General features: G+C 44.1%; 1 protein-coding gene across 1 annotated transcript in view; it reads right to left on the reverse strand.

Moving 5' to 3' along the window:
* LOC117726170 (protein piccolo-like) overlaps positions 1-25,902 on the reverse strand; it is a 47,972-nt gene that overhangs the window by 20,621 nt on the left and 1,449 nt on the right. The window contains 22 exon segments of the mRNA XM_034526285.1: positions 336-1,867; positions 2,202-4,103; positions 4,106-4,148; positions 4,150-4,188; positions 4,190-4,923; positions 4,926-4,982; positions 4,985-5,027; positions 5,029-5,121; positions 5,123-5,152; positions 5,154-5,393; positions 5,395-5,483; positions 5,486-5,518; positions 5,521-5,545; positions 5,547-5,936; positions 5,938-5,979; positions 5,981-6,027; positions 6,030-6,120; positions 6,122-6,295; positions 9,505-9,711; positions 21,501-22,505; positions 23,674-24,135; positions 24,637-25,132. Coding sequence (XP_034382176.1) covers positions 336-1,867; positions 2,202-4,103; positions 4,106-4,148; positions 4,150-4,188; positions 4,190-4,923; positions 4,926-4,982; positions 4,985-5,027; positions 5,029-5,121; positions 5,123-5,152; positions 5,154-5,393; positions 5,395-5,483; positions 5,486-5,518; positions 5,521-5,545; positions 5,547-5,936; positions 5,938-5,979; positions 5,981-6,027; positions 6,030-6,120; positions 6,122-6,295; positions 9,505-9,711; positions 21,501-22,505; positions 23,674-24,135; positions 24,637-25,132 — 7,774 coding nt within the window.

A 25,902-nucleotide genomic window follows, 5' to 3' on the forward strand; every position in this document is an offset into this window, starting at 1 on the left:
TCAGTTATGTAGTCCTCAGAATTTTAATAATGACTCTCTGAACCACATTAGTTTGATAATTGTTATGTGATCAAAGTTAGAAAGAAGATGAAGTCATGATTTAAAGATAAGGACATGGACATTGTGCATAGTGTCAGAGCACCTTTTGAGCCTACCAGTAAGGTATTCCTGCCCATAAATGTTACTCACTTCTCCCTAAATTGTACATGCCTAAATTTTGAAAAAAACATAATATTCTTACAGTTAAAATAAACCCCAATATTAGCAAGTGCCTATGTTCTCATATTAATGACAATTAAAGTGATAATTACTAGGTGATAGGTGATAGTACTTACATTATCACCATACTGGGTGCCAAATGTTGCCCTTTCTTCTCCTGTTGGACTCATGGGCTTAGGGTCAGACATGGATCTCTGCATGGCTTTGGGTCCCCTGGGACTTGCTGGAGAGGTTTTTGATGGATCTGTACTTCCTCTTAGCTTTTGTGGGCTTGTATCACCCAATGATTTCTCATAGGACACAAACTCAAGGGATTTGCTTGGGGATATACAGGGAGATATGGGGGAATATAGCACGTTGAGAGATTTAGGAGGGGCCTGAAGTGTAGATGAATCACCTTTGAGGTTAGGAGACTGGCCTATTTCTAAGGGGGTGGGTCGTTTCTTTGGTGAGGTATTTTCAGAGTCAGACAGCTCCAGCCTGGAGTCTATTCGAATGTTCCCTTCTGTATCTGTTTGTATAGAAATCTCAGTGTGGGCTTTAAGAGACATATCTGACTGTCCAGCCCTATCACCCCTGGCAGTGCGTGGCCGGCTTTGTCGGTTTCTGGTCTGAGCCTCCCATTCGTCTTGATCTTCATCATCAGTCTGCACACAACTGTCAACACTCTTTTTAGCACTTCTCTTTTTTCTCCCTGTTGTGTAAGCTTTGCTGACTGCCTCATCCTCTTCATCTGTCTGGCACCCACTATCTGTGATCTTTCGGGACAGTACTGTGCCATCAGGTCCTAAGACAAGTGCCTCCTGCACGCCATGCCCTGGTAGGTCCCCACCCGGGTACATCTGACGAAGCTTTTGTTCTTCCAGTTGCATGCGCAGCTGCTCTTGGAGTCTCTGAATCTGTTCAAGCTGCTGCTGTTGTTGGGCATATGTTTCTTTCTGCATCATAAGGTGAGCCTGTCTTTCATCTTCTTGTTGGTTCAGGATATGTTGCTTCATGGACTGCAGCTCCTCCAGTTCCTTCTGCACCAAGAGTTGTTCGTGCTCTCGGAACCGTTGAATCTCTTGGCGCTCCCACTCCAATTCCTCGGCCAACCGCTGTTGATTGAGTTTCTCCATCTCTAGCCTCTCACGCTCTACCTGATACTGGCCATCCCCAGGAACCATGGGTGAAGACAGAGCCTCCAGTGAAGCAGCTATGGCCTCCAGGGATGCATCAGTGTAGGTGTCAAGGGATAAAGAGGTTATTCCTCTGCCAACAGCAGCAGTACTACCACCTCTAGAGATCTCCAGATTGAGTGGGGCATCTTCTTGTTCCTCTGTTGCAGAAGAGGAGAGGGTCGACAGGAAACTATGGGACCTTGTAAGTGGTAAGTTTTGGAGGTTGGACAGGGAAGGCATTGTATCGCTGGTATGCATACCTGAAAGTGTGTTGTGTGTTGTACTAAAGATAGACCCAGGTTGGGTGGTAATAGCATACGTAGAAGGAATTGGTGCTGCAACAGAGGAATAGACCACCCCATTTGATGACCTTAAGACACTGCTTGTACCAAAGAGTGTACCAACAGCACTTGTGACTCTGCTTTGGGAATAGGGTGGGATTGTCATTCCGGTGTAAGTCCCTTTCTTGGAGTAGTCAACAGCTTCACCTGTCAAAAGTCAAAAATATCAGTTGAGTCCAAATAATGCAGACTTATTTAATGTTGAAGCAAGCCATGCCATATCTAAATAATGAAAAAAAGTGGAAAGGGAAAAAAATCCAACGTTGAGAAGTGCAACAAGTTTAAACAAGATGTACAATAACAGCATGCAAGCACATGCATAAATATGACGGTGAAAGGGCAAAAAATAAATGAATTTTAAAAAAAATTGTCCATGCAAAACCAAAAGGCAAACAAAAAGAAATGCCAAATTAGCCATGAATGAGTCGAGGCAGTTCAAAGTGAAATTTAAGTGACAAATCTGCAATGTCACTGCACTGACCTGCATCAGAAATCTTTGCTGAGGTAAGATCTACCGCACCCTCTGTGGTACCACTGAAATTATAGCTGTTCTTACTCTTGTAAAAGAATAGGCCAGCCTCTGCTAGGTTAGTGTCTGACATCGACGGTTTAATTCCACCAAACCCTTTCATGCCGTAAGGGGATCGGTCATACTGGTAATGGTCATCACGATATCCAAAACGATCTTCAGGCAGAGGTGTTGTAGGTTGCTGAGTAGTGCAGCTTCCTGCAAATGGTAGCTTGTACACAACATCACAGCACACAGCTCTGTTTCCTGCAGTCAGATCCACTGGTTTGCCATCGTCATCTGTGATTACAGCTGTAACCACCTCCGCAGAGGCGGCATCCACCCAATACCATAGTGTTGAATGCTTTGTTGTGCTAAGGTCAACGGCTCCAGCCACTGTGGTTGCACCCAGAGTTAATCCATTGGCAACACAACCTGCATTACAAATGGGTGCAATAGTGACAGGAGTGGTCTGGAAAGTTCCTCCAAATGTGCTTGATCCAACTGATAGGTTAATAGGGATTTCTATACCAGCAGGAGTTAAGGTCTGAGAATCAATTGGCCGATATATGATTTGAGAAACAGGTTCAAATGCTTTATTTTTTGTTAACTGAAGGGGCACTGAAGATACTTGAGAGATATCTACATTGTCACATTGTTCGATTGTGGCAGCACAGGTCACAATGGTGATACTATCAGTCACTATAGAAACAGTGGATGATTCGGCACTGAGATTGACCACAGGAGACTGCACTGCACTGTTCTGACGACTGACTTCAGTTGCAAAGGACTGACGTCTTGAGTCTGGGCCAGCAGACAGATCCACACCATTCATGTCTGATTGTGGGTCCACCTTTACAGTCCTAAGATCTACAACCTCAAAAGGTTGGACGGCCTGTCCATTCTGTGCTGGTAATTGGGGCTTAGGTTTCTCCATTGAAATTGGGACACCATTTGCCCTCGGAGCTGGCACTGGTGGTTGTGTCCTTTCATGAACAACAGAGACAGTGGTCCTTTGGACTTCTGTGGTGACCACTTGAGAGATCAGATTGGGCATAACCACAGGTGGCTGTGCAGAGGCAGATATAGCCTCAATTATATGACAAGAACTAGACACGTGTTTTTCTGGGCCACAAAACTCTTGACTTTCAATAGATTCTGTGACCCTTGTGTATGCCAGAGGCACTCTGGTTGTTTGAGGAGGGGTTGGTTGTGGTTGCTGCTGCTGTGGATAAGATTGAAGTTGCGGTTGTGGTTGGTGATAACTTTGGGGCTGAGTTGGGCGTGAAGGAGATGCTGGGCCAGGGCTAGAGGGAGCTTGAGTTGAGATACTGTCTACTGGAGAGCTGGGCTGAGATGGCAGTGTTATGACTACATATGTTTCACGATTTCTGGCATATCTTGGAGAACAGGGAGACTTTGGGGAGGGTTGAAACAGCTTGCTCTCAGACGAAGGACTCAGATTCAGAGCTATGTCAGTCGGACCAGTGGGAAGTACAGTTGGTCTTGGTGGGTGTGGGACATGGGCAGGTGAAGAAGGCTGTGAGCCAGGCTTTGGTGCAATTGGTGGTTTGACAGCATGTCCTGGTCGGTGGCTATCCACAATCCCGGCATGAATGGATGGCTTTGGAGCAACAGGAGGGGGAACATGAGGCTTGTAAATTGGTGTAACTGCTTGTCTTGTAGGCGGACCTTGGGCTGCAGTCATAGCCACTATCTCGGGCCTGATTGGAGTTGCTGAAGCCTGAGGTGGAAGTGGAACTGGAGCTTTCCTGGGAAAAACCGTAGGTTTTGGTGGGGTGGGAGGAGGCAGTGGTGGTGCAACAGGTACTTCTGCTTTTTCCTGAGAATTAGCCTGACGCAGGATGCTAGGTTGGGAGGTAAAGGTGGGGCAGTTGACACTACGCTAGGAATACTGGGTGGTGTACTGGGGGACTGTGGGCAAGGGTGAAACACTCGGCAATTATTGGGACTGATGTTTTTGGAAGTGCACAAGATAAGTCAACAACATCATGCTGGGATTCTGTGATTGTGGTATGAGGTTGCTGATATGATGTGGATGATGGAGGGGACTCGGAAAACCCTGTCAGAGGCTCAGTTTCCATAGCTGCTGGTTTGTCTGTTCCTCTAGTTATATCTTCCTCCTTTTTAATTATACTCTCGTCATCAGAGGACAATTCTCCTGAAGAGCACTGTGTCACCTTTAAGTCTGGAATGGGGTGGAGTGCCCTTCTAGATGCTGTTGCTTCCATTTCTGGCTCCGGCTGAGTTGGACTTGTTCCAGGAGTCAGTATTCTTTTAATTAGCTCTTCATAGGCAGTTTCAGCATCCAACAAAGGCTTCCCATCTTTGCTTAATGTTACTGTGGTGCTTTTGGAAAAGGTATTCTCAGCAGGTTGCAACACAATTTCTGGATTAGTGCTTCCCATTTTTGGATGCATGTTTTGATATTCCTGCTCCAGCTGCATGAATTCCTTCCTTTTCTTTATCATGTCTTCATAAACTTCATCTGGTGATCTCAGTGTTTTGGGCTGAGCAGGAACAACAATCTTCTCTGGCCCACTCAGATCAGCTGTTGAATTGTCAATAAGAGATGCATAGGCATAATCTTCAATCAGCATGCCCCCATAAAGCGATTCTTTTCCGGTTTGAATCTCACCTTTGTCAAGCGTTGGAGACATAGCCCTGAGCATTATTCCTCATAAGCCTCATCAGCAGTTTTGAGAGTTTGTTTCTGTGGTTGATCAATATTTGATCATCTGTTGGGGAGTTAAGAGATACTGATATAGGAAGTGGATAGGGTTTTCTGAACTGCCGCAATCTTTGCAGCATGGATTTCAAATCCTTCAGAATCCGATTCAACACTGGGGGAGAAATCAGAGCAGGATGATCGTCCTGATTTCCTCCATCTCAGCTTCTTGCCTTGAGTTCCTCGGTTGGTGAAGCATCTTCAATGGGGGAAAGGTTGCTTGGAGGTGTCTTTGGACGCTCTCGCCTCCTCTGGGCTCGAATCTCTTCTTTGTCTTTCTTGGACTTTTTCCCTGATCCCTTCTGTTTTTCTTGCTCCCTGAGCAGCTCCTCTTCTTCCCGTAACTCTTCCTCTTCAGAAGAATCTTCAATAGTTGGCAGCGTTTGACCAGGTTGTCTGTGTTTGGCTTTCCTGTGGTTGCTTACCCTCACCAGAACGGATATGGCTGGGACTACTACTGTCACTGTCTTCATCCAGTGATGAGAGGGATGTTGGGGATGTCCCAGAGTGAAGCTGGATGCATGAAGACTAGATGACCCTCACCTCTAGATCGATCATCTGGAGAGTCTTGTGAGGCTTTCCATTTCAGGCTATCCATCATCATTAGGTATATGTATCGGGTGCTGGTTGAATTCAGTTCCATTAGTTCGTGAATTTTGCGAACTCCAGTACCACTCCCCTACCTTCAATTCTGTCCTTCCTCTTTTGAACATATTAGTTGTAGCCAATGAGCCACATAGTTGTTTACCCTCGTCATCATCTGGACTTATAGTGCTTTTCTTGGTAAGTCGCCTGGCTTTTCCGGATGTACTCCTCTCTACAGCCTCAGTTGTCTTCTCTTCCATTTGTTTCTTCTCATTCTCTCTTATCTTGCGTCTGATGAGGTTCTCCTCATCAGACGGGGAAGCATCCTCATTTTCACTCATTTCCATTATCTGTTTTCGAATAAATTCCTCATCATTCCCCAGACATCGGGCTTTCTTTTCCAAAGCTTTCACTGCTTATCATCAAGGGAATCTGCCCTGACATCCATGGGCACAAGTAGCTTTTCTTTGTGGTACCTTTGGTATTCTTCTCAGAAAGGTCTCGGTCATCGTCCTGAGCTGGTGAGTCAGGTGAGAGAGGAAGCACCTCTAATTTGCGTTCTGCTCTTCAAGGTGTCTGTTAGTTTCTCCTCCTCATCCTTTAGTTGTGTGGTCGCCTGGGCCTCAAGAATGGGTAGGACTGTGCTTTCCAGCTTGGCTAGGTCTGATGGACTGGTGGGACTGCTGTCCTTGGCAGCTATATCTTTCTCTCCAGGATCTTTAAAGGTTATCCACTGTTTTCCACCTGTTGAAGTGAAATACAACAATTATTGTATGCCCTAGAAACTGCAAACTATATTTTTCCCAATACATATATTTCCACTCTTCGGATTTTTGATACATACAGTCCAAAATCGAAACATTACTCTATTGTGCAGTGTATGATATTAACTTTCAATATGGTACACATTTTCATTCAGCCCTTTCCATATAACTGAAATTCACATATATAATAATATATACATGTATATACCTATATACATGTGTTAAATACAGCCACATCAAATCAGTGTCCTAGCACTACTTCTACTAAATACTATGGTCACCTCAGAGACTGCATCTTCTTCACAAGGCTTTTCCAGAGGCTGAGCTACAACCTCCTTTTTCTCCTCCATGTTAGTGTTCTTCTCTTTCAGGCCTTTGACCTGCTCACTAACTACAGACAATGGGATTTCAGGTTCTGCTTCAAGGACTAAAGCTACTGATACAACGACATCTCCATTAAAAGCTGTATCTGATACTTCATCCTTCTTTGACACTGTGTCCTTTCCTACATCACACTCTGCATTGTCATCTTTGTCACAAAATATGTGTGTCTCTGATACTGAAGTAACTTCCTGGATGTTGGCAGCAACAGATTCTGACAGAACTAATTTGTTGTCAAGTTTTTCTTCCTTTTCTTTGATTGTTTGCTCTGCAACTTTCTCTAGTGGTTTCTCATCACGGCCCATCAGAGCTAATGTCTCCCTCTCTCCTTCTTGTTGATTTTCAGCAATACAATAGTTTGTATTTTGTGAAGAAGCTTCTATCTCTTCGTGAATTAGTTTCTTCTCACAGGCTTCATCTCTGACTTGCGTCTCACTAAAGACAGCTGAGGATGACACCATATCTACACTTTGCATTGATTCCATGACATTGCCCTTTTGCTCTTGAGAATCAGGAGATGGAATTACTGTAATTGGAGATTTATCACATGCTTTTAATATATTATCTATGGGTGTCTGTGTTTCCTCTTTCTGTGCTACACTCTCTGCTGTGACCATGGGCTTTTCTTTCTCTTCTGACTTCTCTGGCAGTAAAACTGTCTCTACAATGCTATTATCAGCAGATGATGGCTCATACTTTGGTCCTGTTTTTTTCTCTTTATGTATCGGTATCTCTTCTGTCGGTATCTCTTCTTTATGTATCGTTATCTCTTCTGTTTTTTTCTCTTTATGTATCGGTATCTCTTCTGTCGGTATCTCTTCTTTATGTATCGTTATCTCTTCTGTTTTTTTCTCTTTATGTATCGGTATCTCTTCTGTTTTTTTCTCTTTATGTATCGGTATCTCTTCTGTCGGTATGTCTTCTTTATGTATCGGTATCTCTTCTGTTATTTTCTCTTTATGTATCGGTATCTCTTCTGTTGGAATCTCTTCAGCAACAGTCTGGGCTGGCTCTCTTGTGGTTCTGGTTCTTTCTTCTCTATTACAGGACACACAGTCTCTGTTTCAGTAAAGGAGGGGGCTGGACTTGATCAGCATTATCAATATTCTCCTTTTGAGGTTTCTGGTAATTTGCTTTCTCAACTATGTTCTGTTCAATTGCCTCTTCTTCCAAAGCTTTCCCTTCGTCAGCTCTTGCCTCAATTGCCTTCTCCGCGGCTGCATTATTCTGAACCCCCTCTTCTTCAAAGGCTTTGTCATTAGATGATTTATTCTCAATTCCTGCCTTCTCAACAGCTCTATCCTCAATGGTTTCTTTTTCAACAGCGTTCTCCTCAATCATTGTTTCTTCAGCAGTGTCCTTTACTGTTACCATCTCAACTCTTGCTTTCTCATCAGCTATTTTATGCTCAGCTGTTTCCCCTTCAATAATTATTTTTTCTAAAACTTTATGTTCATCGGTTTTCTCCTCTATTGCTTCTTCCAGAGCTTTGGTTTCTCCTCAATTGGAGTAACATCGAGGTGACTTTTCGGCTGGGTCAAGTGGAGTAGGCTCCTCCTCTTTATCTATGGGTTTGTTTTTCACTTTTATTTACATGACTTTCCTCCTCTGAAGCTAAACAGGATATGTGTTGTCTGACACTACTGAAAAACTCTCAGATTCAATGCATTTAGCTGTCTCTGGTTTAATTCTTGCTGGGTCTGATCAGATTTGGGGACTTCAGCATTGTCAACAGGAACTACATTTTCTGCAACCTCAACTGCAGAGGAAGGAACGCCTTCACTGCATACTGGATTATCGATCATAGGTTCTGGTTCTACCTTTATTTCTTCAGTAATTTCATTCTTGACATCAGATGCTACACTGCCAACCTCAAATGTTGCAGTCACTTCCGTTTGCTCCACATTAAAAGCTGAGTCTACTCTATTTGATCGAGTTTGACTTGCTGGAGTAGCTTTATCTATCTGGTGTTCCTCATTTGGCATAGCGACCTTTACCTCTGTATTGTCTCATCTTTTACATTCGTAGCTAAATAATCTAGTTTTGAATCAAGCTGAACAGGGATTTCTGTGAGACTGTTGTTTGGATTGAGGCAGATTGTGGCTCAACTGAATTAGTTGTCACTTCCAGAAGATTTTCTGGTGTGGACTCCACTTTCTCATTAACTGTCAGGGGAGCAGCAGCCTCACTCTGAGTAATCTTGGGATTTGGCTCTGTTTCCACCTCAGCAGGGACTGTCTTGTCTAAACCTGTATAAGTCAATATATTTTGTGTCTCACTTTCCACAGGGGGAGAAAAGACCTCTGCCCCCATTCTCAGGGTTACTTTGTTGTGGCTCAACTGCTGGGGTTTCACTGACAGGTGCACTCTGTGCTTGTTGCTCAACATTAGATGGCTCTGTCTCAGAGTGAGGATGGCCCTCTGATGCTTTCTCAGAGCTACTCTGTTTTTGCTCAACTGCTGGTATTTCACTGACAGTTGCACTTTGTTGATCAGCAGCAGGTGACCCTGTCTCAGGGTGAGAGTGGTCCTCTTCTCTTTCCTCAGAGTCTGGTCTGTTGTTGCCTCGACGGCTGGTTTTTGGAGGGATACCTTGAGCTACACTGTCTGCAATTAAAGCTTGTTGTTCTGGTTGAATTATATGCTCAAACCCTGGTTCAGCTACTATTGGTTCTTTTTGTTCTTTTGACTGTGGTGTTTCCTCATGGGTGCTATCAAGAGGAGGGGCACTAACGGAAAGAGGGGCATCATGATGAGGTGAAATTAATGCATCAAGTGTGGGAGAGGTTTCGGGTACTACCTTGGTATCAGGAGCTAGTGGGGTTAGGTCTGATGCCTCTACTACAGGTTTTCTATCTACAGGAGCAGGAGCAGGGGCAGGGGTGGAAGAGGGAGCAGGAGAAGGTGGTTGCTTCTGTGGGGAAACCATGGCTGGAGGTGGCATTTCTCCCAGCTGGCCCGACATGGCTCTTTGGGTCTGACAGCTGAGGCAAAGCCATTCTTTCTGTAAGACAAAGAACACAATTCATATTAATTGTTGTTTGCTGCAATATTATTTCTACAACTAAATTAGAAAATAATTGACTGGCATATAACTGTCATATTGGGTTTTGAATTGGACAAAATGACAACGCTGATGACAAATTCCGTCAAGAAATTATTTCTATCTTAATTCTAACACAGTTACGTGAACAGATGCGTCTACGTAGTTTAAACGTCACTGTGACAAGGCACCAGAGTAACATCTTCTATTTCAAGGGAAGCTTTTACATTTGTGGGATTTAAGAGGCAGGCCTATGCATAATGCATGGTAATGGGGCAGGGGTTTTACCAAGGCATGTCAGAAAGGGTTGAGTCGCCTGTGCTGACATTTCATGTGGCAGACTTAACAAAGAAACTCTTGGAATGTGTATTTTATGTTTTGAGAATTGTATACTTGGTGTGCATTTGTGTAAGCATGCTTTACATATGGGAGTAGAATGTGCACATATCCATAACCTGTTTTAAACCCAAACTTCATAGTTCAATTAAATCCAAGATGCTTCCCAAAATGCTGTGCCCAATTAACATCTTATTAAATTCCAATTACCACTCTATTCAAACGCTGACGCACATCACAGGCCAATTTAAAGAATTGCTCATTGCTGTTTATTCTTTAAGTACCATAATCCTTCTTAAAATCACTTGGGATGTAGTCCTTACCCAAACAGCATTGGCAGAGGAAACAAATACCTTGCTGGCAAAGCTGCTCTAATCTGTCATCTCAGAGCTCTGCTAAATCTGTCCTGTAGTGGTGAGGTTATTATTGTTGTTTATTCCCAGGTACTCACTTAAACACCAGACTCTAGAGGAACCTTATACTACTATAATTTAAGAGGTGCAGCTATTATAAAAGTTATAGTGGTTATAAAAGTGTTGATAAACAATCAAAATGCAAAACACACACACACACAAATACCTATCTATGTAATGTGGGGACACCAGACCAGAACATGTATTATGGGAACCACACATGGAAACACTAATCTGCCTTATACACATGCATACAGTGAATCTAGAGGTAATAGTCAGCATGTTTTCAACTCGAACACTGACGTAAACACCTCATTTCACATTCCTCTGTGAGCCCCCCTCTCTTATGAATGCGTTTGCCTGGCTTAATAGCAGGGTTTATACTAAATTCGGACTTCATAAAAGATCTCAGCCTGCATGTTAAGCCATGCAGCAGACAAGCCATCTCTCTCTAGGCAGAGAAAGAAAGAGGAAGACAGGAGAAGGATGGAAGAAGACGACTCAGGTTGAATAAGGCATGAGGCGCCTTGTTTCAGACCATGCTTAAACAACAGAAAGCTTAAACTTAAGAGAGACACATCTCAGTGGCATGTACCCAAAGATAAAAAGATGGTCTGGGCAAAATATTTGTATATGTGTCATTGCAAGAAAGAAGGAGATCTGTCGATGGATTTATCTCCTGTTGTCTTTTTCCTTTCTCTCGTCAAAAGTTTTAATAAAAAGTTTTATTAAAATATTTAAAACACAAAAAGATGATTTTAATATCTGGAAGAAGAGAAGGATACAAACACATGGACAGAAACAACAAGCGAAAGAAAAACAAACTAAACGACACAGAGGGGCCTGAGGTCAGTGAGTTACATTCCCAACTTGACAGAAATCCTCAAACACGATGATGGACACGGCGCAGATGCGAGTGCGTGAGCAAGCGCGCGCTGTCCACATCCGTCCTTGATGGGAAGGACTTGAGATGAGAGTTTCTCCAGCTTGATGGCTCTATCAGTTAAACCAGAGAGACCAGGCACTGAGAGCCGGGGAGATGGCCTCCAGATATGAAACGCTAAAAAACACACACACACACACACACAGTCATCACCCACTTTTATCAACACATCACAACAGGCACACTTAAAGCTTTTAACCCTCCCTAAAAAAAAAACACTTGGTCAGTGTGTTTCCTTTAGCTGCTGTGCAGTGCTAAATCACCCCTTTTTGAAGTAAATTGGAATAACCCCTCTGCTACACAGTGTTTACCTTCCCAGCTTGGATCATTTTGTACCTAATACATGGAAACGCTTTTCATTTAATGTACATATTGAAAATCAATCAATTATTGTATTGATTTAATGAGTGAAAATGGCAGCTATTTGTGGCTACCAGCTTATAAAATGGGAGGATTTGCTGATGCTATCATTGTAGATGTAATATCTCTGTCTACAGCCATGCTCCAGCGCCAGCAAATCCGTGAGGCTGTACTTGGGCACAGTTTGAGCCTAATGCCAACATGCTCAAAATGGCAACGCTAGCATGCGTATAGAAGGCAATATTTGTCAGGTGTATCCATTTACTTCACTTGATGATGGTGCTTGATAAAAAGTAAGGGGATCACCAAAGCTATTATTATTCCCTCTCACGGGACATGAATTCCTTTCCCAAATTTCATTACAATCCATCCACTAAAAAAGAAACGGAAGCGCTTGTTGGATCCGATAGCAATGTGACACAAAAACAGTGACAGATGGCCATCTAACAGTGTGACTATTAGATGGCCATCTAATAGTCGTTGAAATATTTTTGCTAAAATATATATCAGTCAATGCTCGTTATAAGGATATATTTTTGTGGAAACTCTAAATTTCTCTAATAACTTTCATGGTAGTCCATCAAATACTTTTTAATTAGAAATGTTCTTCTGGACAAAAGAAGTGGACAAACCTACATTGCCCTCTGAACATTTTATTAAATGATGATGAGAAAAATCATTAGTTATAACCCTTGTTAGAACTGTCTTTATAAAAATGGTCTCATCTTTTACGAGTTCACCCATCACACCCATCGCAAATGTTATTTAATGAGGGGGTCCAGATGGCACACTTCCCTTGTAACTAACTCTAAGTATTGTTATAAAACAATCTTTTTTTGTTTTGCTGCAAGCTTTTAAATAAAATGTGACATGCCTGTGTGTGTTTCCTGTCTGCCTGCCGTGACGAGTTCTGCAAACAACGATTCATAAAAAGCCGCAGAGTCACTCGCTCACATCGCCATCTGCCAAGAACGTTTTCTAGCATCGCATGTGAATGGATACCAAAAAGAAGACACCCACAGCGATGGGTTTGTGAAGGTGTTGATGTCATATGTCTACCCAGATGAAAGGCTTGAAATATCTCTTAAGGAAATGACAACTTGCTCCTTCTCTTCCCACATTACGGTTCTCAAACAAGCGTATACACAAAACGAATAAGGAGACATTCAGTGTGAGTGTTTCCGTCTGTCCTTCATCTCCAACTTTGCTTTCCATCTCAAACTTCCTCCAAGGACACGGAACGGGAGACTAAGTGAGAACCGCAGACGGCGACCGCGTATCGAGACGAGCGAGGCTGTCGCCATTGCTCATGTTTGGTTATTGCTCCAACTTGGGATTTGGAGTGTTGTGAAGGTCGGTGCAGCTCTTTTATTAAGCGTAAGGGGCCCTATCTAAATTTAGATGGAACCTGGCACCGACAGTGCGAAGAGAATAGAGGATCTAGGGGACCATGGTACAGATGGCTTAAGGCAGATGAGAGGGTGGAGGAGGAGGGAGGGAGAAGAAATGCGAGGACACAAAAAAAAGGGTGATAATAGTGTGTGAGAGGCAAAAGAAAAACAGGCGGAGAAAGAAGCGAGACAAACGAACAAAACAGGATGAAACAAAGGACAGTTGGAGAAAAGGAGCATGGGGTAGTGAGGCAAAGGGCGAAGCAGGAGAAGAGAAGGAGCTTAATGGTCTCTAGCGGTGACTCAACACCAGCTAATGCCAACAAGCTTAAAATTATCTCTGTGTAAATCTGTTTATCAATATCCGGGGAAGTCGGGACAAGCTTCCGTTCTTGACGACTGCCAAACATAGACTTTAAACTGTTAACGTACAGATCGAGCTATTAGCTGACGTAACTTACGTATATGGTGGCACCATTTTTATCTATTTTTAAATTATGTCTTATGTTATTGCGCAGTTTTTTTCTATTGTTATGCACCTTTCACCGGGTAGAATTCCTTGTATGTGCAAAACTTTGGTTCAACATTATCCGAAATGCTTGTTTTCCATGAAGCATAAAGGACTATTCCTTTCTGCGGGGATACAGGTGTTTTCAAATCCATATTCCAAGATTCATTCGGATGCACGAGCCTGATAGCACCAGACAAATTAATTTACGATTTACAAAAGTGGATGTATCAAAATGTGATGGGCAATCACAGCACATTAGGCTGGACTACGCTAAGCACGATGCAGATGGAAGAAAAAAATAGAAACAGACGACAGCGTGCAGAGATAAGTTGGTATATCATGTCATACGTCGGCAGTAAAATCCACCGTCCAGTTTGTTCAATACTGACTTCAACAGATAGTTCTAAACTGTCTCAACTGCACCCCTCTTTATGATATTTGTCCCAAACACGCCCCATATAAGATAAACGGTTATAATTGGTCCGGTAGATCTCAAGTTGCGTAATATCTGGTCAAAAGGGAAGAAGGACTGAACGCTTCTGCCAGAGCGAATAAAACAAAAGACTCAAAAATAGTGTCATTTCTGCAGTTCTCAAGTCACATTTCAGTGCTAGAGCTCTTGCTTACAGTTAATACTGGAAGTTGTTGCCCCTTTTCTCATCGATGATTGTTGCAGAGTGTCCAACTTAATTATAATGCACCAGGCAAGCAGAACATTACAGCATCAGCTCCTTTGCAAGCCAAAAAAGATCTCCGTCCTAATAAATGTCCCCCCCCCTGTTTATAGATGTTCCCATTTTGGGTACAATGTACTTGTAAGCACCCTTTTGCAGTAGTCCATGCTCACCGTGTTAAAAGTCATACTCGTTTTAAACCATAAAAACTCAAATGTTATGTGAGTGGCGATAGCCTTAAGGCTGGAGAACTGGGCTTACTTACAAAATTCCAAAAATAAGCAAGCAAAATCTGAGCGGTGAAGTTGAATAAATCCTATGTGGGAATGTGCGTAGCAGAGTAAGAGTGAAGCAGAGTGCTGCCGGACGCCACAGCATTTGGGTAAATGATGGTTTAATAAAAGTTAATTATCAAAATATTTCATTAGACTCAAAGCGGATGGATGATGCACAAAAGCCCAAATGTTCTCTCAGTTTTGCGTCAGGCTATGTCTCCACATTGTGGATTTCATGTTCCGACGCCAGGTGTGTATAAGTCTATATTTTAAAAAATAAGAAATGGATGTGACACAATGCAAGAGGTGTGAGACATTGCCTATGTTTATTCTGAGCCCAGGGGATTAAGTGCAGGTTCTGTCTGCTTCTGTGTTCATTTATCTGCAACACACCTCATAATCTGTCTGCGTGTGTCAGCTTCCCCTCGGAAATAGAAGAAGATACGTTTTGTCTGAGACACGCAAGGATTTTAGGATGCTTTTCTTTCCTCTGTCAATGGCTATGAAGTATCTTTGGTAAAAAAAATATATATATATATAATATAGTTGGAGATACCTGTGTGTTACTGGCCATAACGTATATACTTTGTATGTGATCATACAGCCATGTACGGTACCACTTAATGTGTTGCATGTGAACATTTTGTACGTCTGTCATTTACTCCGTATTTACATGGAATATAATGTATGATTTATGCTATGAGATCCACAAACAAAACAGTATAGGGCTTAAAAACTACCGTAAACAAATTGTAATGGGTGACTATATTAGTAATTGGATGAATTTCTGAATTCACAACATGTGCAATCATTATCTAAAATAAAAAGAATGAATGAAAAACTATGAATTAATATCACTTACGTGTGATTTTACGGCTTTCAACAAGCAAGTACGATTGTTAAACTTCCTGCTTACACCAGATGCTTTAGCCCGACGTTGTTTTTCCGCCTATAGGTGCTGTTGGCGTGACTCACAGGCGCGTCGTCACGTGTGCTACGACGAAAACCAAAATAGTCGGGTTGTCATAGTCTGCTTGGGGCAGCATTGGCCGGGCACCCGTATATCCCTTGTGACACCCTCACCCTTTGGACTCCCTGTCGGACTCACAGTGTTCTATCATGTCCGTTCATGTCCTCGGGTTTTGGGCATGCTCTTCCTCCCACTATACGTGTCGCATGTCATTTGTGGGTTTGATAGTCATTCCACATCTCTTTTTTAACGTAGTGTATGCTTTTCAGTGGATCCAACAAGTGCCTTCCAGCCACACCGTCTTTATCATTTTTCTATCCAATAAGGATGAAGGACCCTACTTTAAGCGTGAAAATGCATGCAAATTATGTTTGGAGGCGAAGCCGTTTCCTAATCCAGGCTCTGCTGTTGGCCACACCTATTGAATATCAATTTTTAGGGAGAAAGTCGGAGCCAGACAATGAAATCCACAGAGCCCACTTGCCTTTTTCAACTCTCCCGTCACTCGAGTAAAAGCCTCATTTCAAGGGGGCGAGAGCAGCAACATCCAGGATGTAAATACAACAGCCTGTGCTAACGAGATGAGGCCGCTGCCAGAGTGTGTGTGTGTGTGTATGTGTGTGTGTTTTCAAGTGTCTTTGTGTCTCTGCCTGCCCTCAACAGGGCTCAGTGCTGGCACACATGATGTCTTGGCTTTAACCCCCCCCCCCCCCCCCCCCCCCCCCCCCCCCCCCCCCCCCCCCCCCCCCCCCCCCCCCCCCCCCCCCCCTCTTCTTGGCACTAAAGGCTCAGTGGCTAAATGTCGTTGCTAAGCATGCGAGGACCAGTACATTAGAAAGGGGATGATTGGAACTCATTCTGGAGTGGAGCTACAGGGTGAGCTGTCTACAAAAAAAAAGAAGAAGAAGACAAGAAACCGTCTGCAGTGCCTGAGGACAGTTCTGTTCAATTGCAGCCATTTCTAAAACAATGGTAAAGCACTTGTCACAGCTTGAACAAGGCCCTGGACCTGGTACACAGGGAAAGCAAGGACAGTACTCATTTATATTGTGTGTGCATGTATATTTCATGTACCAGAATTAACACAATTACTTCAGTACGACCCAAACGCACACACACACAAAAAAACACCTTAGTGTCTAAAAATAGCATCCATTTCAAGCCTTCTAAGGTGGCCATGTCGGGGACTCTGCGGGTTGCCTGGTGCAACAGAAAGACCCTTTTAAAAAGGAGGAAATATTAAAGAGGGAACACACAAAGGAGCATAGAGAGAGAGAGAGAGAGAGAGAGGGGGAGAGAGAGGGAGAGATGCCCTGCAGTAGCTGGTGTTCCCCCCTGTGTGGCCTTTTTAGTGACTATTTCAAGTCACTTCAGCCTCCTGGGCATGTGATGTCAGAGCTGTGAGGCTGTGTGGGCCATACACAGACTAACCTGCATTTACACACAGTTAGTAATACATTTACAGTAACCAATAGATTCATGTCGCAAAGGGATTGTCAAGTACATGCAAGACGATATCGACGATGCAAAGAGCATATGAGTATTGTGCGTATGACCGTAGCGCATCAGTGCAGACTGAGAAGGGTTCAGACTACGGGAGGGTTTTTGTTTTTTTTTGGGTTATTCTGTGGGCACCACCACGGAATAACAATGAGGGAGGAAGACACAGGAAACACCACGTAGTGAGTGGGCGTTAGGACATCAAGACACACGGACGTGAGGACGTGCGAGACATGAGCCGACCAACAAAAACATGCATACGCACGTCGAAAACACAGTGAATTCACTTCATTTATTCACAGGAGAACAGGAATAACCTTAACTATACCCATTGTGTGACACTTCACCGATGCAGATTTCCAACGTTACCCAATAAAAATAAATGGTTAGCTAAACAGATACATTCAGCACCTTATTTAAACACATTGTGTAAGTAGGATTAGATCTCATGTGCACATTTTGAGCATACAAACCAACCATGCAGCACTTAAAAAGTCAAAACATCAGTTCTGCACGACGGAGATTTCAAAAGTCTTAATTAAACATCAACATCAACTTCAAATACCAAAAGCAAAAGTATGCATTGTGCAGAAAGGCCCCTTTCAAAAATAAATCTGAATAATAAATCTGAAAGGCAACTAATTTAATTAATTTATGGTGGTAAAAACACAATATTCACCTCTGAAAGTGGAGCAGAAGTATAAAGTTCCCGATAATGGAAATAAATGAGTGAAAGTAACTCAAATGTGTTAAGCTAAGCTAACCAGCTGCTGACAGTAGCTTCATATTTACCGTACACAGACATGAATGTGGTATCAATCTTCTCAATTAGCTCTTGCCAGGATAGAAAATAGGAATATTTCACACTTCTTTAAATGAAATAACTTTTGGCACACTTTCCTCTGTGATGCCTTTGAGCTTCTTTGAGTCCTTGAGATGAATGGGATGTCAGTCTTCTAATCTTATTATTTATTTACATCATTCAACAACAAGGACCCCCCCCCCCCCACACCGGCCTTTGATATATTACAGCAATGAACAATCTTCTGGTGAGTAAAATACTCGTTCGTCTATAAACTTGGAAGGTAGTGGTAACTATAAAAAGGTGAGTAAACTGTAAATTAAGTGTAAGAAATCATTATAAATGATATCAAAAGATAATGCATATTTCTCATGGTTGATATTTATTTATTTACTTACAGCGTAAACTGGGCACAGGCACATTCCCACTTAAATAGGTCACTGGATCTATAACTGGATCTAAAATGAATTGCCATTGAACCTCAGAATGCGGTAAGAAAAGTGACATTAACTCGGTTGTCCTCGGTGACGATGAAACACGATTCTAATCCGTGCTCGTTAGCAAAGGACTGCCGCTCCCATTTTTTACGTAAGGCTTCTCCGACGAGCACATTCATTACTGATAAGGGCAGCATGACATGGAGCCTGAACTACAGTAACACCGCTAGAGCAGCACTAGACTATCACACACACACACACACACACACACACACATCTACAGTACCGACGTTCCCTACATCAAAGGGAGCGACAGTGAGAAAGACATTGGGATAGCACCACTGAGGGAGAACACACTGTGCTTAAGAGGAGGATGAGCACCAACAAAAAAAAAGGTCTTAAGTGTGTCTCCTTTAGGCCTTGTAATGATTAAAGGATACAGAGAAAGGAAACATAAAAGACGAAGGATGGAAGGAACAAAAAAGAAAGAAAGAACCCATGAAGGTGAGTGCTTTTTCCCCCGTCTGGGGGGTGCCTGTTTTCACGCCTCATAACGATGAGGATTACGCACGGACACTTGAGTCAAGGATCACGCATCGATAGAAGTGACAGGCTTCCTGTTGCCCTTTAAATCCGGTCGAGAAACAGAGATTACGCCTACTCACGCACACGTGTTGTCCCATGGCTTACCTGTAGTATTGTAATTGGAAAACATATGGAACTTTAGATAAATAGATCCCCCCCAAAAAAACTCACACTCACATACTGTACATACTGCAGTGATTCAAACAGGCAACACACCTAGATAATGCAATCTCACACCAGCCTGCCCAGTCTCAGTGCAAAAGTCTTGCAAATAAAACATACTGCTCTGTGCCCACACACACACACACACACGCACGCACTCTGACCCACTCGCATGCGTCAGCAAGTGAACCCCTACTGACAGCCGACGTTATGACAGCGAATGACACAGAAGGGAGGCACAGTGCGTAAGTAAGGGGTAGATGACTCAACCAAGGTGGTGTGTGTGTGTGTGTGTGTGTGTGTGTGTGTGTGTGTGTGTGTGTGTGTGTGTGTGTCTCCCGCAGCAATACTCTGGAAGGTGCTGCTTTATTGTGTAACCTGTTCTATTCTAGTTCAACTAATCCTTTATTAATATATGTAATTCCTAAATTGCATCTAGACCTTGATGAGTCCAAAATGATTCATCTTTTTTTTTCTCCAAGTTGTAGCAAGTTCATTCTTAAAGCTGACGTTCTGGCTTTCAGACAAGATGGTGTTGAAGGATCTATATCTATAATATATATATATATATATATATATATATATATATATATATATATATATATATATATATATATATATTAGAGCATGAGTGGCTTGGATGCCAATCTCTCCAGCATAATTATATTTTTCCCCCATGCTTGGCCTCAATTAAGTGATTGTGCACTTCAGGTCCTCATTATCACAGCGCAATAAAAAGCCGAAGAAAAAGGACATGAATCCGAAAACGTGAAAAAAAAAATAATAATTGAGGCTTTAATAGTGCTGTCACGGCTGTAAACAAATGGCAGCCATCTTGTTTTGAAAAGATGCTGAAGGAGCGGTATGATTATTGCTTTATTTCATAGTAAAAGTGTGTACATTTAATATGTTTGTCATAATACAACTACAATAGAAACATGGGTGATTCTAGCTTTTTTAATTTGCTTGCATGTCAAACAGTACGGTAAATGTGAAGCTTCGACAGCCGGTTAGCTTAGCTTAGCAATAAATCAGTCCACCAGCACCTCTAAAGCTCACTAAAACACACATTCTATGTTTGTACAAAAACATAGGTGTCATGTGCGATATTTCAGACAATAAAATAGCCTCTTTCCAGTCTTAAAGCTAAGCTAACAAGCTACCGGTTGTAACCTTTCGTTTCCTGGACATTAAGAGATCGGTATCGATCTTCTCATCCGTGTCTCTGTGAGGAAAAGGAATAAGCGTATTCCCTAAAATATCAAATGATTGCACTGTACTTACAAAATGTGTTCATTCTTACATGTTTTCTTTTACAAATCAAAGTCGATTTTCCTACATTGATACGGGGGAAGTCCACTCAAAGCTTACTTTAACTCGCTGTTCCAGGAGCCTCCGGAAATACACAGCAGATTAAAAGGCACACTTCGACCTTCGGGGAACATAGTAGTCGACACGTGAGGGGATAGGATAGAGCTGGTGGACAAACACGTGCTTGTGCCCTGACTCGGATGATCATGTCAAGAGGATTTAATCAAATATCGTACTGTAAGTGACTTTAACTAAGACGCGTATGTATGGAGTATGAAATGGGTGCAGCGTATGTGCAGACGTTTCGCCTACATGCTGAGAAACCACGTTTCGGCCTCTTACACCTTCTGCTCTGAGGAACCCGACGCGGTCTTGTAAAGATGCATCCATATGAGACAAAAACACCACGGTAACAAAAACCAGTCCCCACACCTCGGGAGATAAAAGGTGTTGGCACGTCGTCATTAGGCAGGAGGAGACAATGAATGGACGCAATCTCATGTCCACAAAACGTGCAAAATGTGCGTCACGCAAAAAGGGTGCGAAAAGATTTCCCCCAAAAAAGACGAGTCAATAGAAAGAAATGTGCGCATTCAGAACAAGAATACACACACAAACATATACAGCGTACACACACACACACACATGCTGTGTATTCAGTTTCAGTGTCAATTGTTTAAAGTGCTCTTTGACGTCCATTTAAACAACGTAAATTATCTTTCTGGCCGACCTCTCCGCTAAAGAAAGCTTGATAGCAATGAGACTGGTATTTTAAAATGCAGCACAAGTGACCACATGCACTTATTCAGTGGTCAGATGTTGTTGCAGTCTATTTGGGGGGGGAAACTAATGCATTTCGGACAACTAATAACATGCTATCCTCCTTTCGGAGCGCTTGGCGAGATGCTCGTGGGGGGAAAACGCAGAGCTGATGTTATCTTTACAGTGACCTATTTCAATGAAACATCTAGAGGATGTTGGCGTTCTATTTATACAAGACGGGTTGCATAAATTACTGGTAGGAGCGGTGTGTTGAAAGCACAAGAATCTGAGGGGTTTAAGAAAACTGTAGTTACTTACCTCTCCTAAATGGGGAGTGGGATTAAATCCACAAAGATTGCAAACTGTCTTCTTGCACTTGGTGCAGAAGCTGTAGTTGGGTGGGTCCGCTGATCCAACGTTCAGCTCCACATTACAGAGAGGGCAGCTTCCCTTTGGTTCTGAGGCAGGTGCAGGTGCAGGTTTGGCTGCTGACGCCTTCTCTTCCTGCTCCACAGACATGGTTCTGGGCGGTTTCTTGGACTTAGCAGGTGGAGTGTCCGGAGCACAGTCGGAATCAGGAGGAGACCCAGGAGGAGAGAATGGGGAGTCGGGTGGTGAGCCGGGGCCAAAGTCCAGAGGGGAACCCGGTTCAGAGTCTGCCGGCGACCCAGGTGGAGAAACGGCCGCCTTCTCGTCCGAGACGAGGTTGGTGGCTGAACTCAAGAGTGACGATCCAAAGCTGAACATCTGAGAAGCAGCAGCGGGAGGTTTCGCCGATTCTTTCAACCCTCCAAAACCTCCAAACAACTTCCCGGCCACCGACTCCTCCTGCTGCTTTGGCGCGGCCTGCGCTTGAGGCTTCGACGATTCCATCAAGCCACCGAACCCACCAAACAGTTTCCCCGTAACGGACTCGGCAGCTGGAGGTTTGGCGTCTGTTAAGCCTCCCAGACTGATACCTCCCAAGCTCCCAAAAAAGCTGGACTCCTGTTTGGCTTTAGCTGGAGACTGCTGTGGGCTGGACTTGGGCTGGATGGGTCTGCCCGTCTTGGGGTCAATCTTTGGGGATCCCCCCAACGAGGAGCCGGGGGAAAGCGGTCCAGGAGAAGTAGGACCAGGAGATTTCTGCCTCGGCGTGGTCGGCGGCGTTAACCCTTGGTCGGTAACACTCTGCTGCTTTATCAGCAGCTTTCCGGGCTTGCCAGGCGCCTGTCTCTGGGGCGAGGGCGGGGCCGAGCCTTGTTTGGGTTTTGTCATGCCGGGGGGATCCATACCTCCCATCGCTCGCTGCATCTGGCAGTTCAGACATAACCACTCTTTGCCCTATGCGTGAAACAAAAGATGGGTTAGATTTTCCACACTGGCCTGTGTAATTACTGGATAAACACAGGCAAGCGTAACCAATTAAATCCCTAAAATACCCATTCTCTTTTTGTTTAGCGTAAAATAAAAGATACATTCAGAGACATGTCCACTAATTAGCGTTTCAAATCATATTGAATCCTGTTTTTTCTTTGCCAAATTGTTTCTTTTAACATGAGATCATTCCAAGTGAAATAAAACACGCATATCAAATTTTATTAAACGTGTTATTTCTACATATGATTCTTTCAATTCACCAACAATGCAAAGTGTGTTAGAAGAAAGGCAAATACTATTCATGCATCAAAGATGTTTTTCTTTCATTCATCAGGAGGTGCTGAACATGTTAGACCATTGTTAACTGTTGCATTGCATTGTCTCTGTGCTCTTTGTTACGTGTACCGTAACCACAGTATTTGACGGGGCCAATGTTGGCCATTTGATCTCTATCGAGAACAGAACAATGCGTATGATGCAAATAGCATTTGATTCTGAATTCAAATTCAACGAATATCAGATTACTGAACTGATTGCTGTGCTCAAGAAATGACCATAACTTTGACATGTATAATTATAAATCAAGCAGAAGGTAGTCATTCTGCCGTGCTGTAATCATGGCCCACCAGTGTTTACCGTATGTGTGACCAAGTGTCCTCACAGGCTGGCACAGTATCGTCCTGTGGCCATGACCATGAGTCACCTTGATCCGCATTCCCCCGGGTTCCATATGGTCCCTCTGTTCCTCAAATGGTGCTTCTCTTGTGAGAACAGCACTATGCTGCTAACCGGGTTAGTTAGCAAAACAGTACAAGAAATATTTGGTCTTATTTTCCATTGTTTTCCTATAGTTATCTTACAGTTTGATAATCAAAAAATGTCTTTTTGTGAGAAAAACTACTCGCTTTAATAACCTTTTAGAAGTAAATGTCTGCAGTGTAATGTAGATCGAGAATTCATATTTTGATATTTCACACGCACACATAATTGAATAATGTGTGACCTTTCATACCCCTGCCATCAATAAAATGGACTGTCTTGTGTATTATTAAACACATGCCAGTGTGCCCAGCAGCTTATGGAAGAAATGAGAAAAGACTTGTATTACTTTGAAAAAGAAAATATCCCTTACCGCTGAGTCCGGGGGGCTGAACCCACAGAGGCTGCAGACCTGGTTCTTACACTCAGTGCAGTTATTGTAATTGGGTGTGTCCTTAGACCCAATGTTCAGCTGTGTGGTCTTACACAGTGGACAGAGTCCACCTCCGGGCTTTCCAGCCCCCTGCTGACCAGACGGGCCTCCGTTCTTCACTGGTTCTCCGGGATGTGCCACAGGGCCCGGTGGCCCTTGCTGTTTGGGTCCAGGCTTCCCAGGTCCTTGTTGAGGGGGTCCACCTTTTTGCTGGGGAGGGCCCCCCTGTTTGGCGACTTGACCTGGTGGTGCTTGACCTGGTTTTGGGCCCTGTTGCCCTGAGGGTCCTTGGCCTGGTTGACCCTGACCTTGCCTGGGGGCCTGCCCAGGGGGTCCTTGGCTAGGAGCACCTTGGCCGGATTTAGGCCCCTGGCCTGGTTGTCCTTGTCCCTGCCTGGGGGCCTGCCCAGGGGGTCCTTGGTTGGGAGCACCTTGTCCAGATGTGGGCCCCGGGCCTGGTTGTCCCTGTCCTTGCCTGGGGCCCTGCCCAGGGGGTCCTTGGCCAGGAGGACCCTGGCCTGCTTTGGGCCCCGGGCCTGGTTGTCCCTGTCCTTGCCTGGGGGCCTGCCCAGGGGGTCCTTGGCCAGGAGGACCCTGGCCTGCTCTGGGTCCCTGGCCTGGTGGTCCCTGAACTTGACTGGGTCCTTGCCCAGGGTGTCCTTGACCTGGAGGAACCTGGCCTGATGTTGGTCCCTGGCCTGGTGGTGCCTGACCTTGCCTGGGTCCTTGCCCAGGGTGTCCTTGACCTGGAGGAACCTGGCCGGATGTTGGTCCCTGGCCTGGTGGTCCCTGACCTTGCCTGGGTCCCTGCCCAGGGGGTACTTGACCTGGAGGAACCTGGCCGGATGTTGGTCCCTGGCCTGGTGGTCCCTGACCTTGCCTGGGTCCCTGCCCAGGGGGTACTTGACCTGGCTTTGGTCCCTGTCCAGGAGAGCCCTGACCCTGTTTTGGAGGTCCTCCTTGTTGTGGTCCCTTAGGACCCGGCCCTTGCTGAGGGCCCTTGCCTGGTGGCTTTCCTCCTTGCTTGGACTCAGATGTTGTAGCTGCATCTCCCGCTTCCTCATCCCCAAAGAGTCCAAACTTAGGGATGTTGACAGTGTCGCCCATGGATGATATGGAGGAGGAGACAGAGGAGGTCATAGATGACACCGCGCTGAGGGGGTTGGCCCCGCTGAGGAAGCCGGATCCAAACATGCCGGACGACTTGGTCTCTGGGTCTTTTGGCTCCTGCCGGAATCTGGATTCAAAAAGGCTGAGGGACGATGGGCTGCGGCCCGGCGTGGGCTTGCCAGGTACACCCTGGTTGAAGGCGTCTACAGTTCGACTCTTACTGAGACCTGTCGGGCCCCTGGAGGCCCCGGCCGGCTGGGAGCGCTGATGGGTGTCAGATACAGATGTTCTGAAAAACAGAGACAGTTTTTGTTAGCACTGCTTTTATTGCTATTGTTTATTTGTGTTTACTTTGGCAATGTGAGAATACTTTAAAAGCCAAAATATATACCAACTCAGCAGCACCAACTTTGATGGAAATGGCATTAAGCTCATGAAACCTTGAACCTAAATAGCTCTCTCTGCTGTATTATTACTATTATTATTGGATTCTTAAAACAAACACATACGTCCTGCTGTCTGAAATACATCAACAAATTATCAGTAATGCTATTTTACTAGCTATTTCTCGGGATGTTTACTAAATCATCTGCTTCTACTGAAGCTTCATTGTGCTACGCTAAGACCATAGAACTGTCTCTTTGTTAATCTCAGACACACTTCAGTGAACACAGAGTGTGTCGCTATAGCAGCCCTGGGGGCAAAGCTGACAGGAAAGTGAATACCGCTGAATGGCGTGGAGTAGATCATTGAGATAGAAAGGGAAACGCTCGCCTCCACGAGGGTAAGCTGAGAGATCTTTGTTAGCTCATGCTGAGAGGCAACATTCACATCCTACACACACACACACACAGACACGGCCATCCACCGGTGTGAAAGTCAACGAAAAAAATGCAACGCTGGACTAATGTGCTAATGCTTTGTTATTGTATGGTGGTGTGTGTGTGTGCGTGTGTGTGTGCAACATACGGATAGAGGTTTTTTATAGGCATGCTGTTTAAAAAGTCCCCAGCGCTTCTGCCATTATCTCGGAGATGCATTACATTATGTGGCAATAAA

The sequence above is a fragment of the Cyclopterus lumpus genome, chromosome 23 (genome assembly GCF_009769545.1).
Source record: "Cyclopterus lumpus isolate fCycLum1 chromosome 23, fCycLum1.pri, whole genome shotgun sequence".
In the NCBI taxonomy this organism is placed as follows: domain Eukaryota; kingdom Metazoa; phylum Chordata; class Actinopteri; order Perciformes; family Cyclopteridae; genus Cyclopterus; species Cyclopterus lumpus.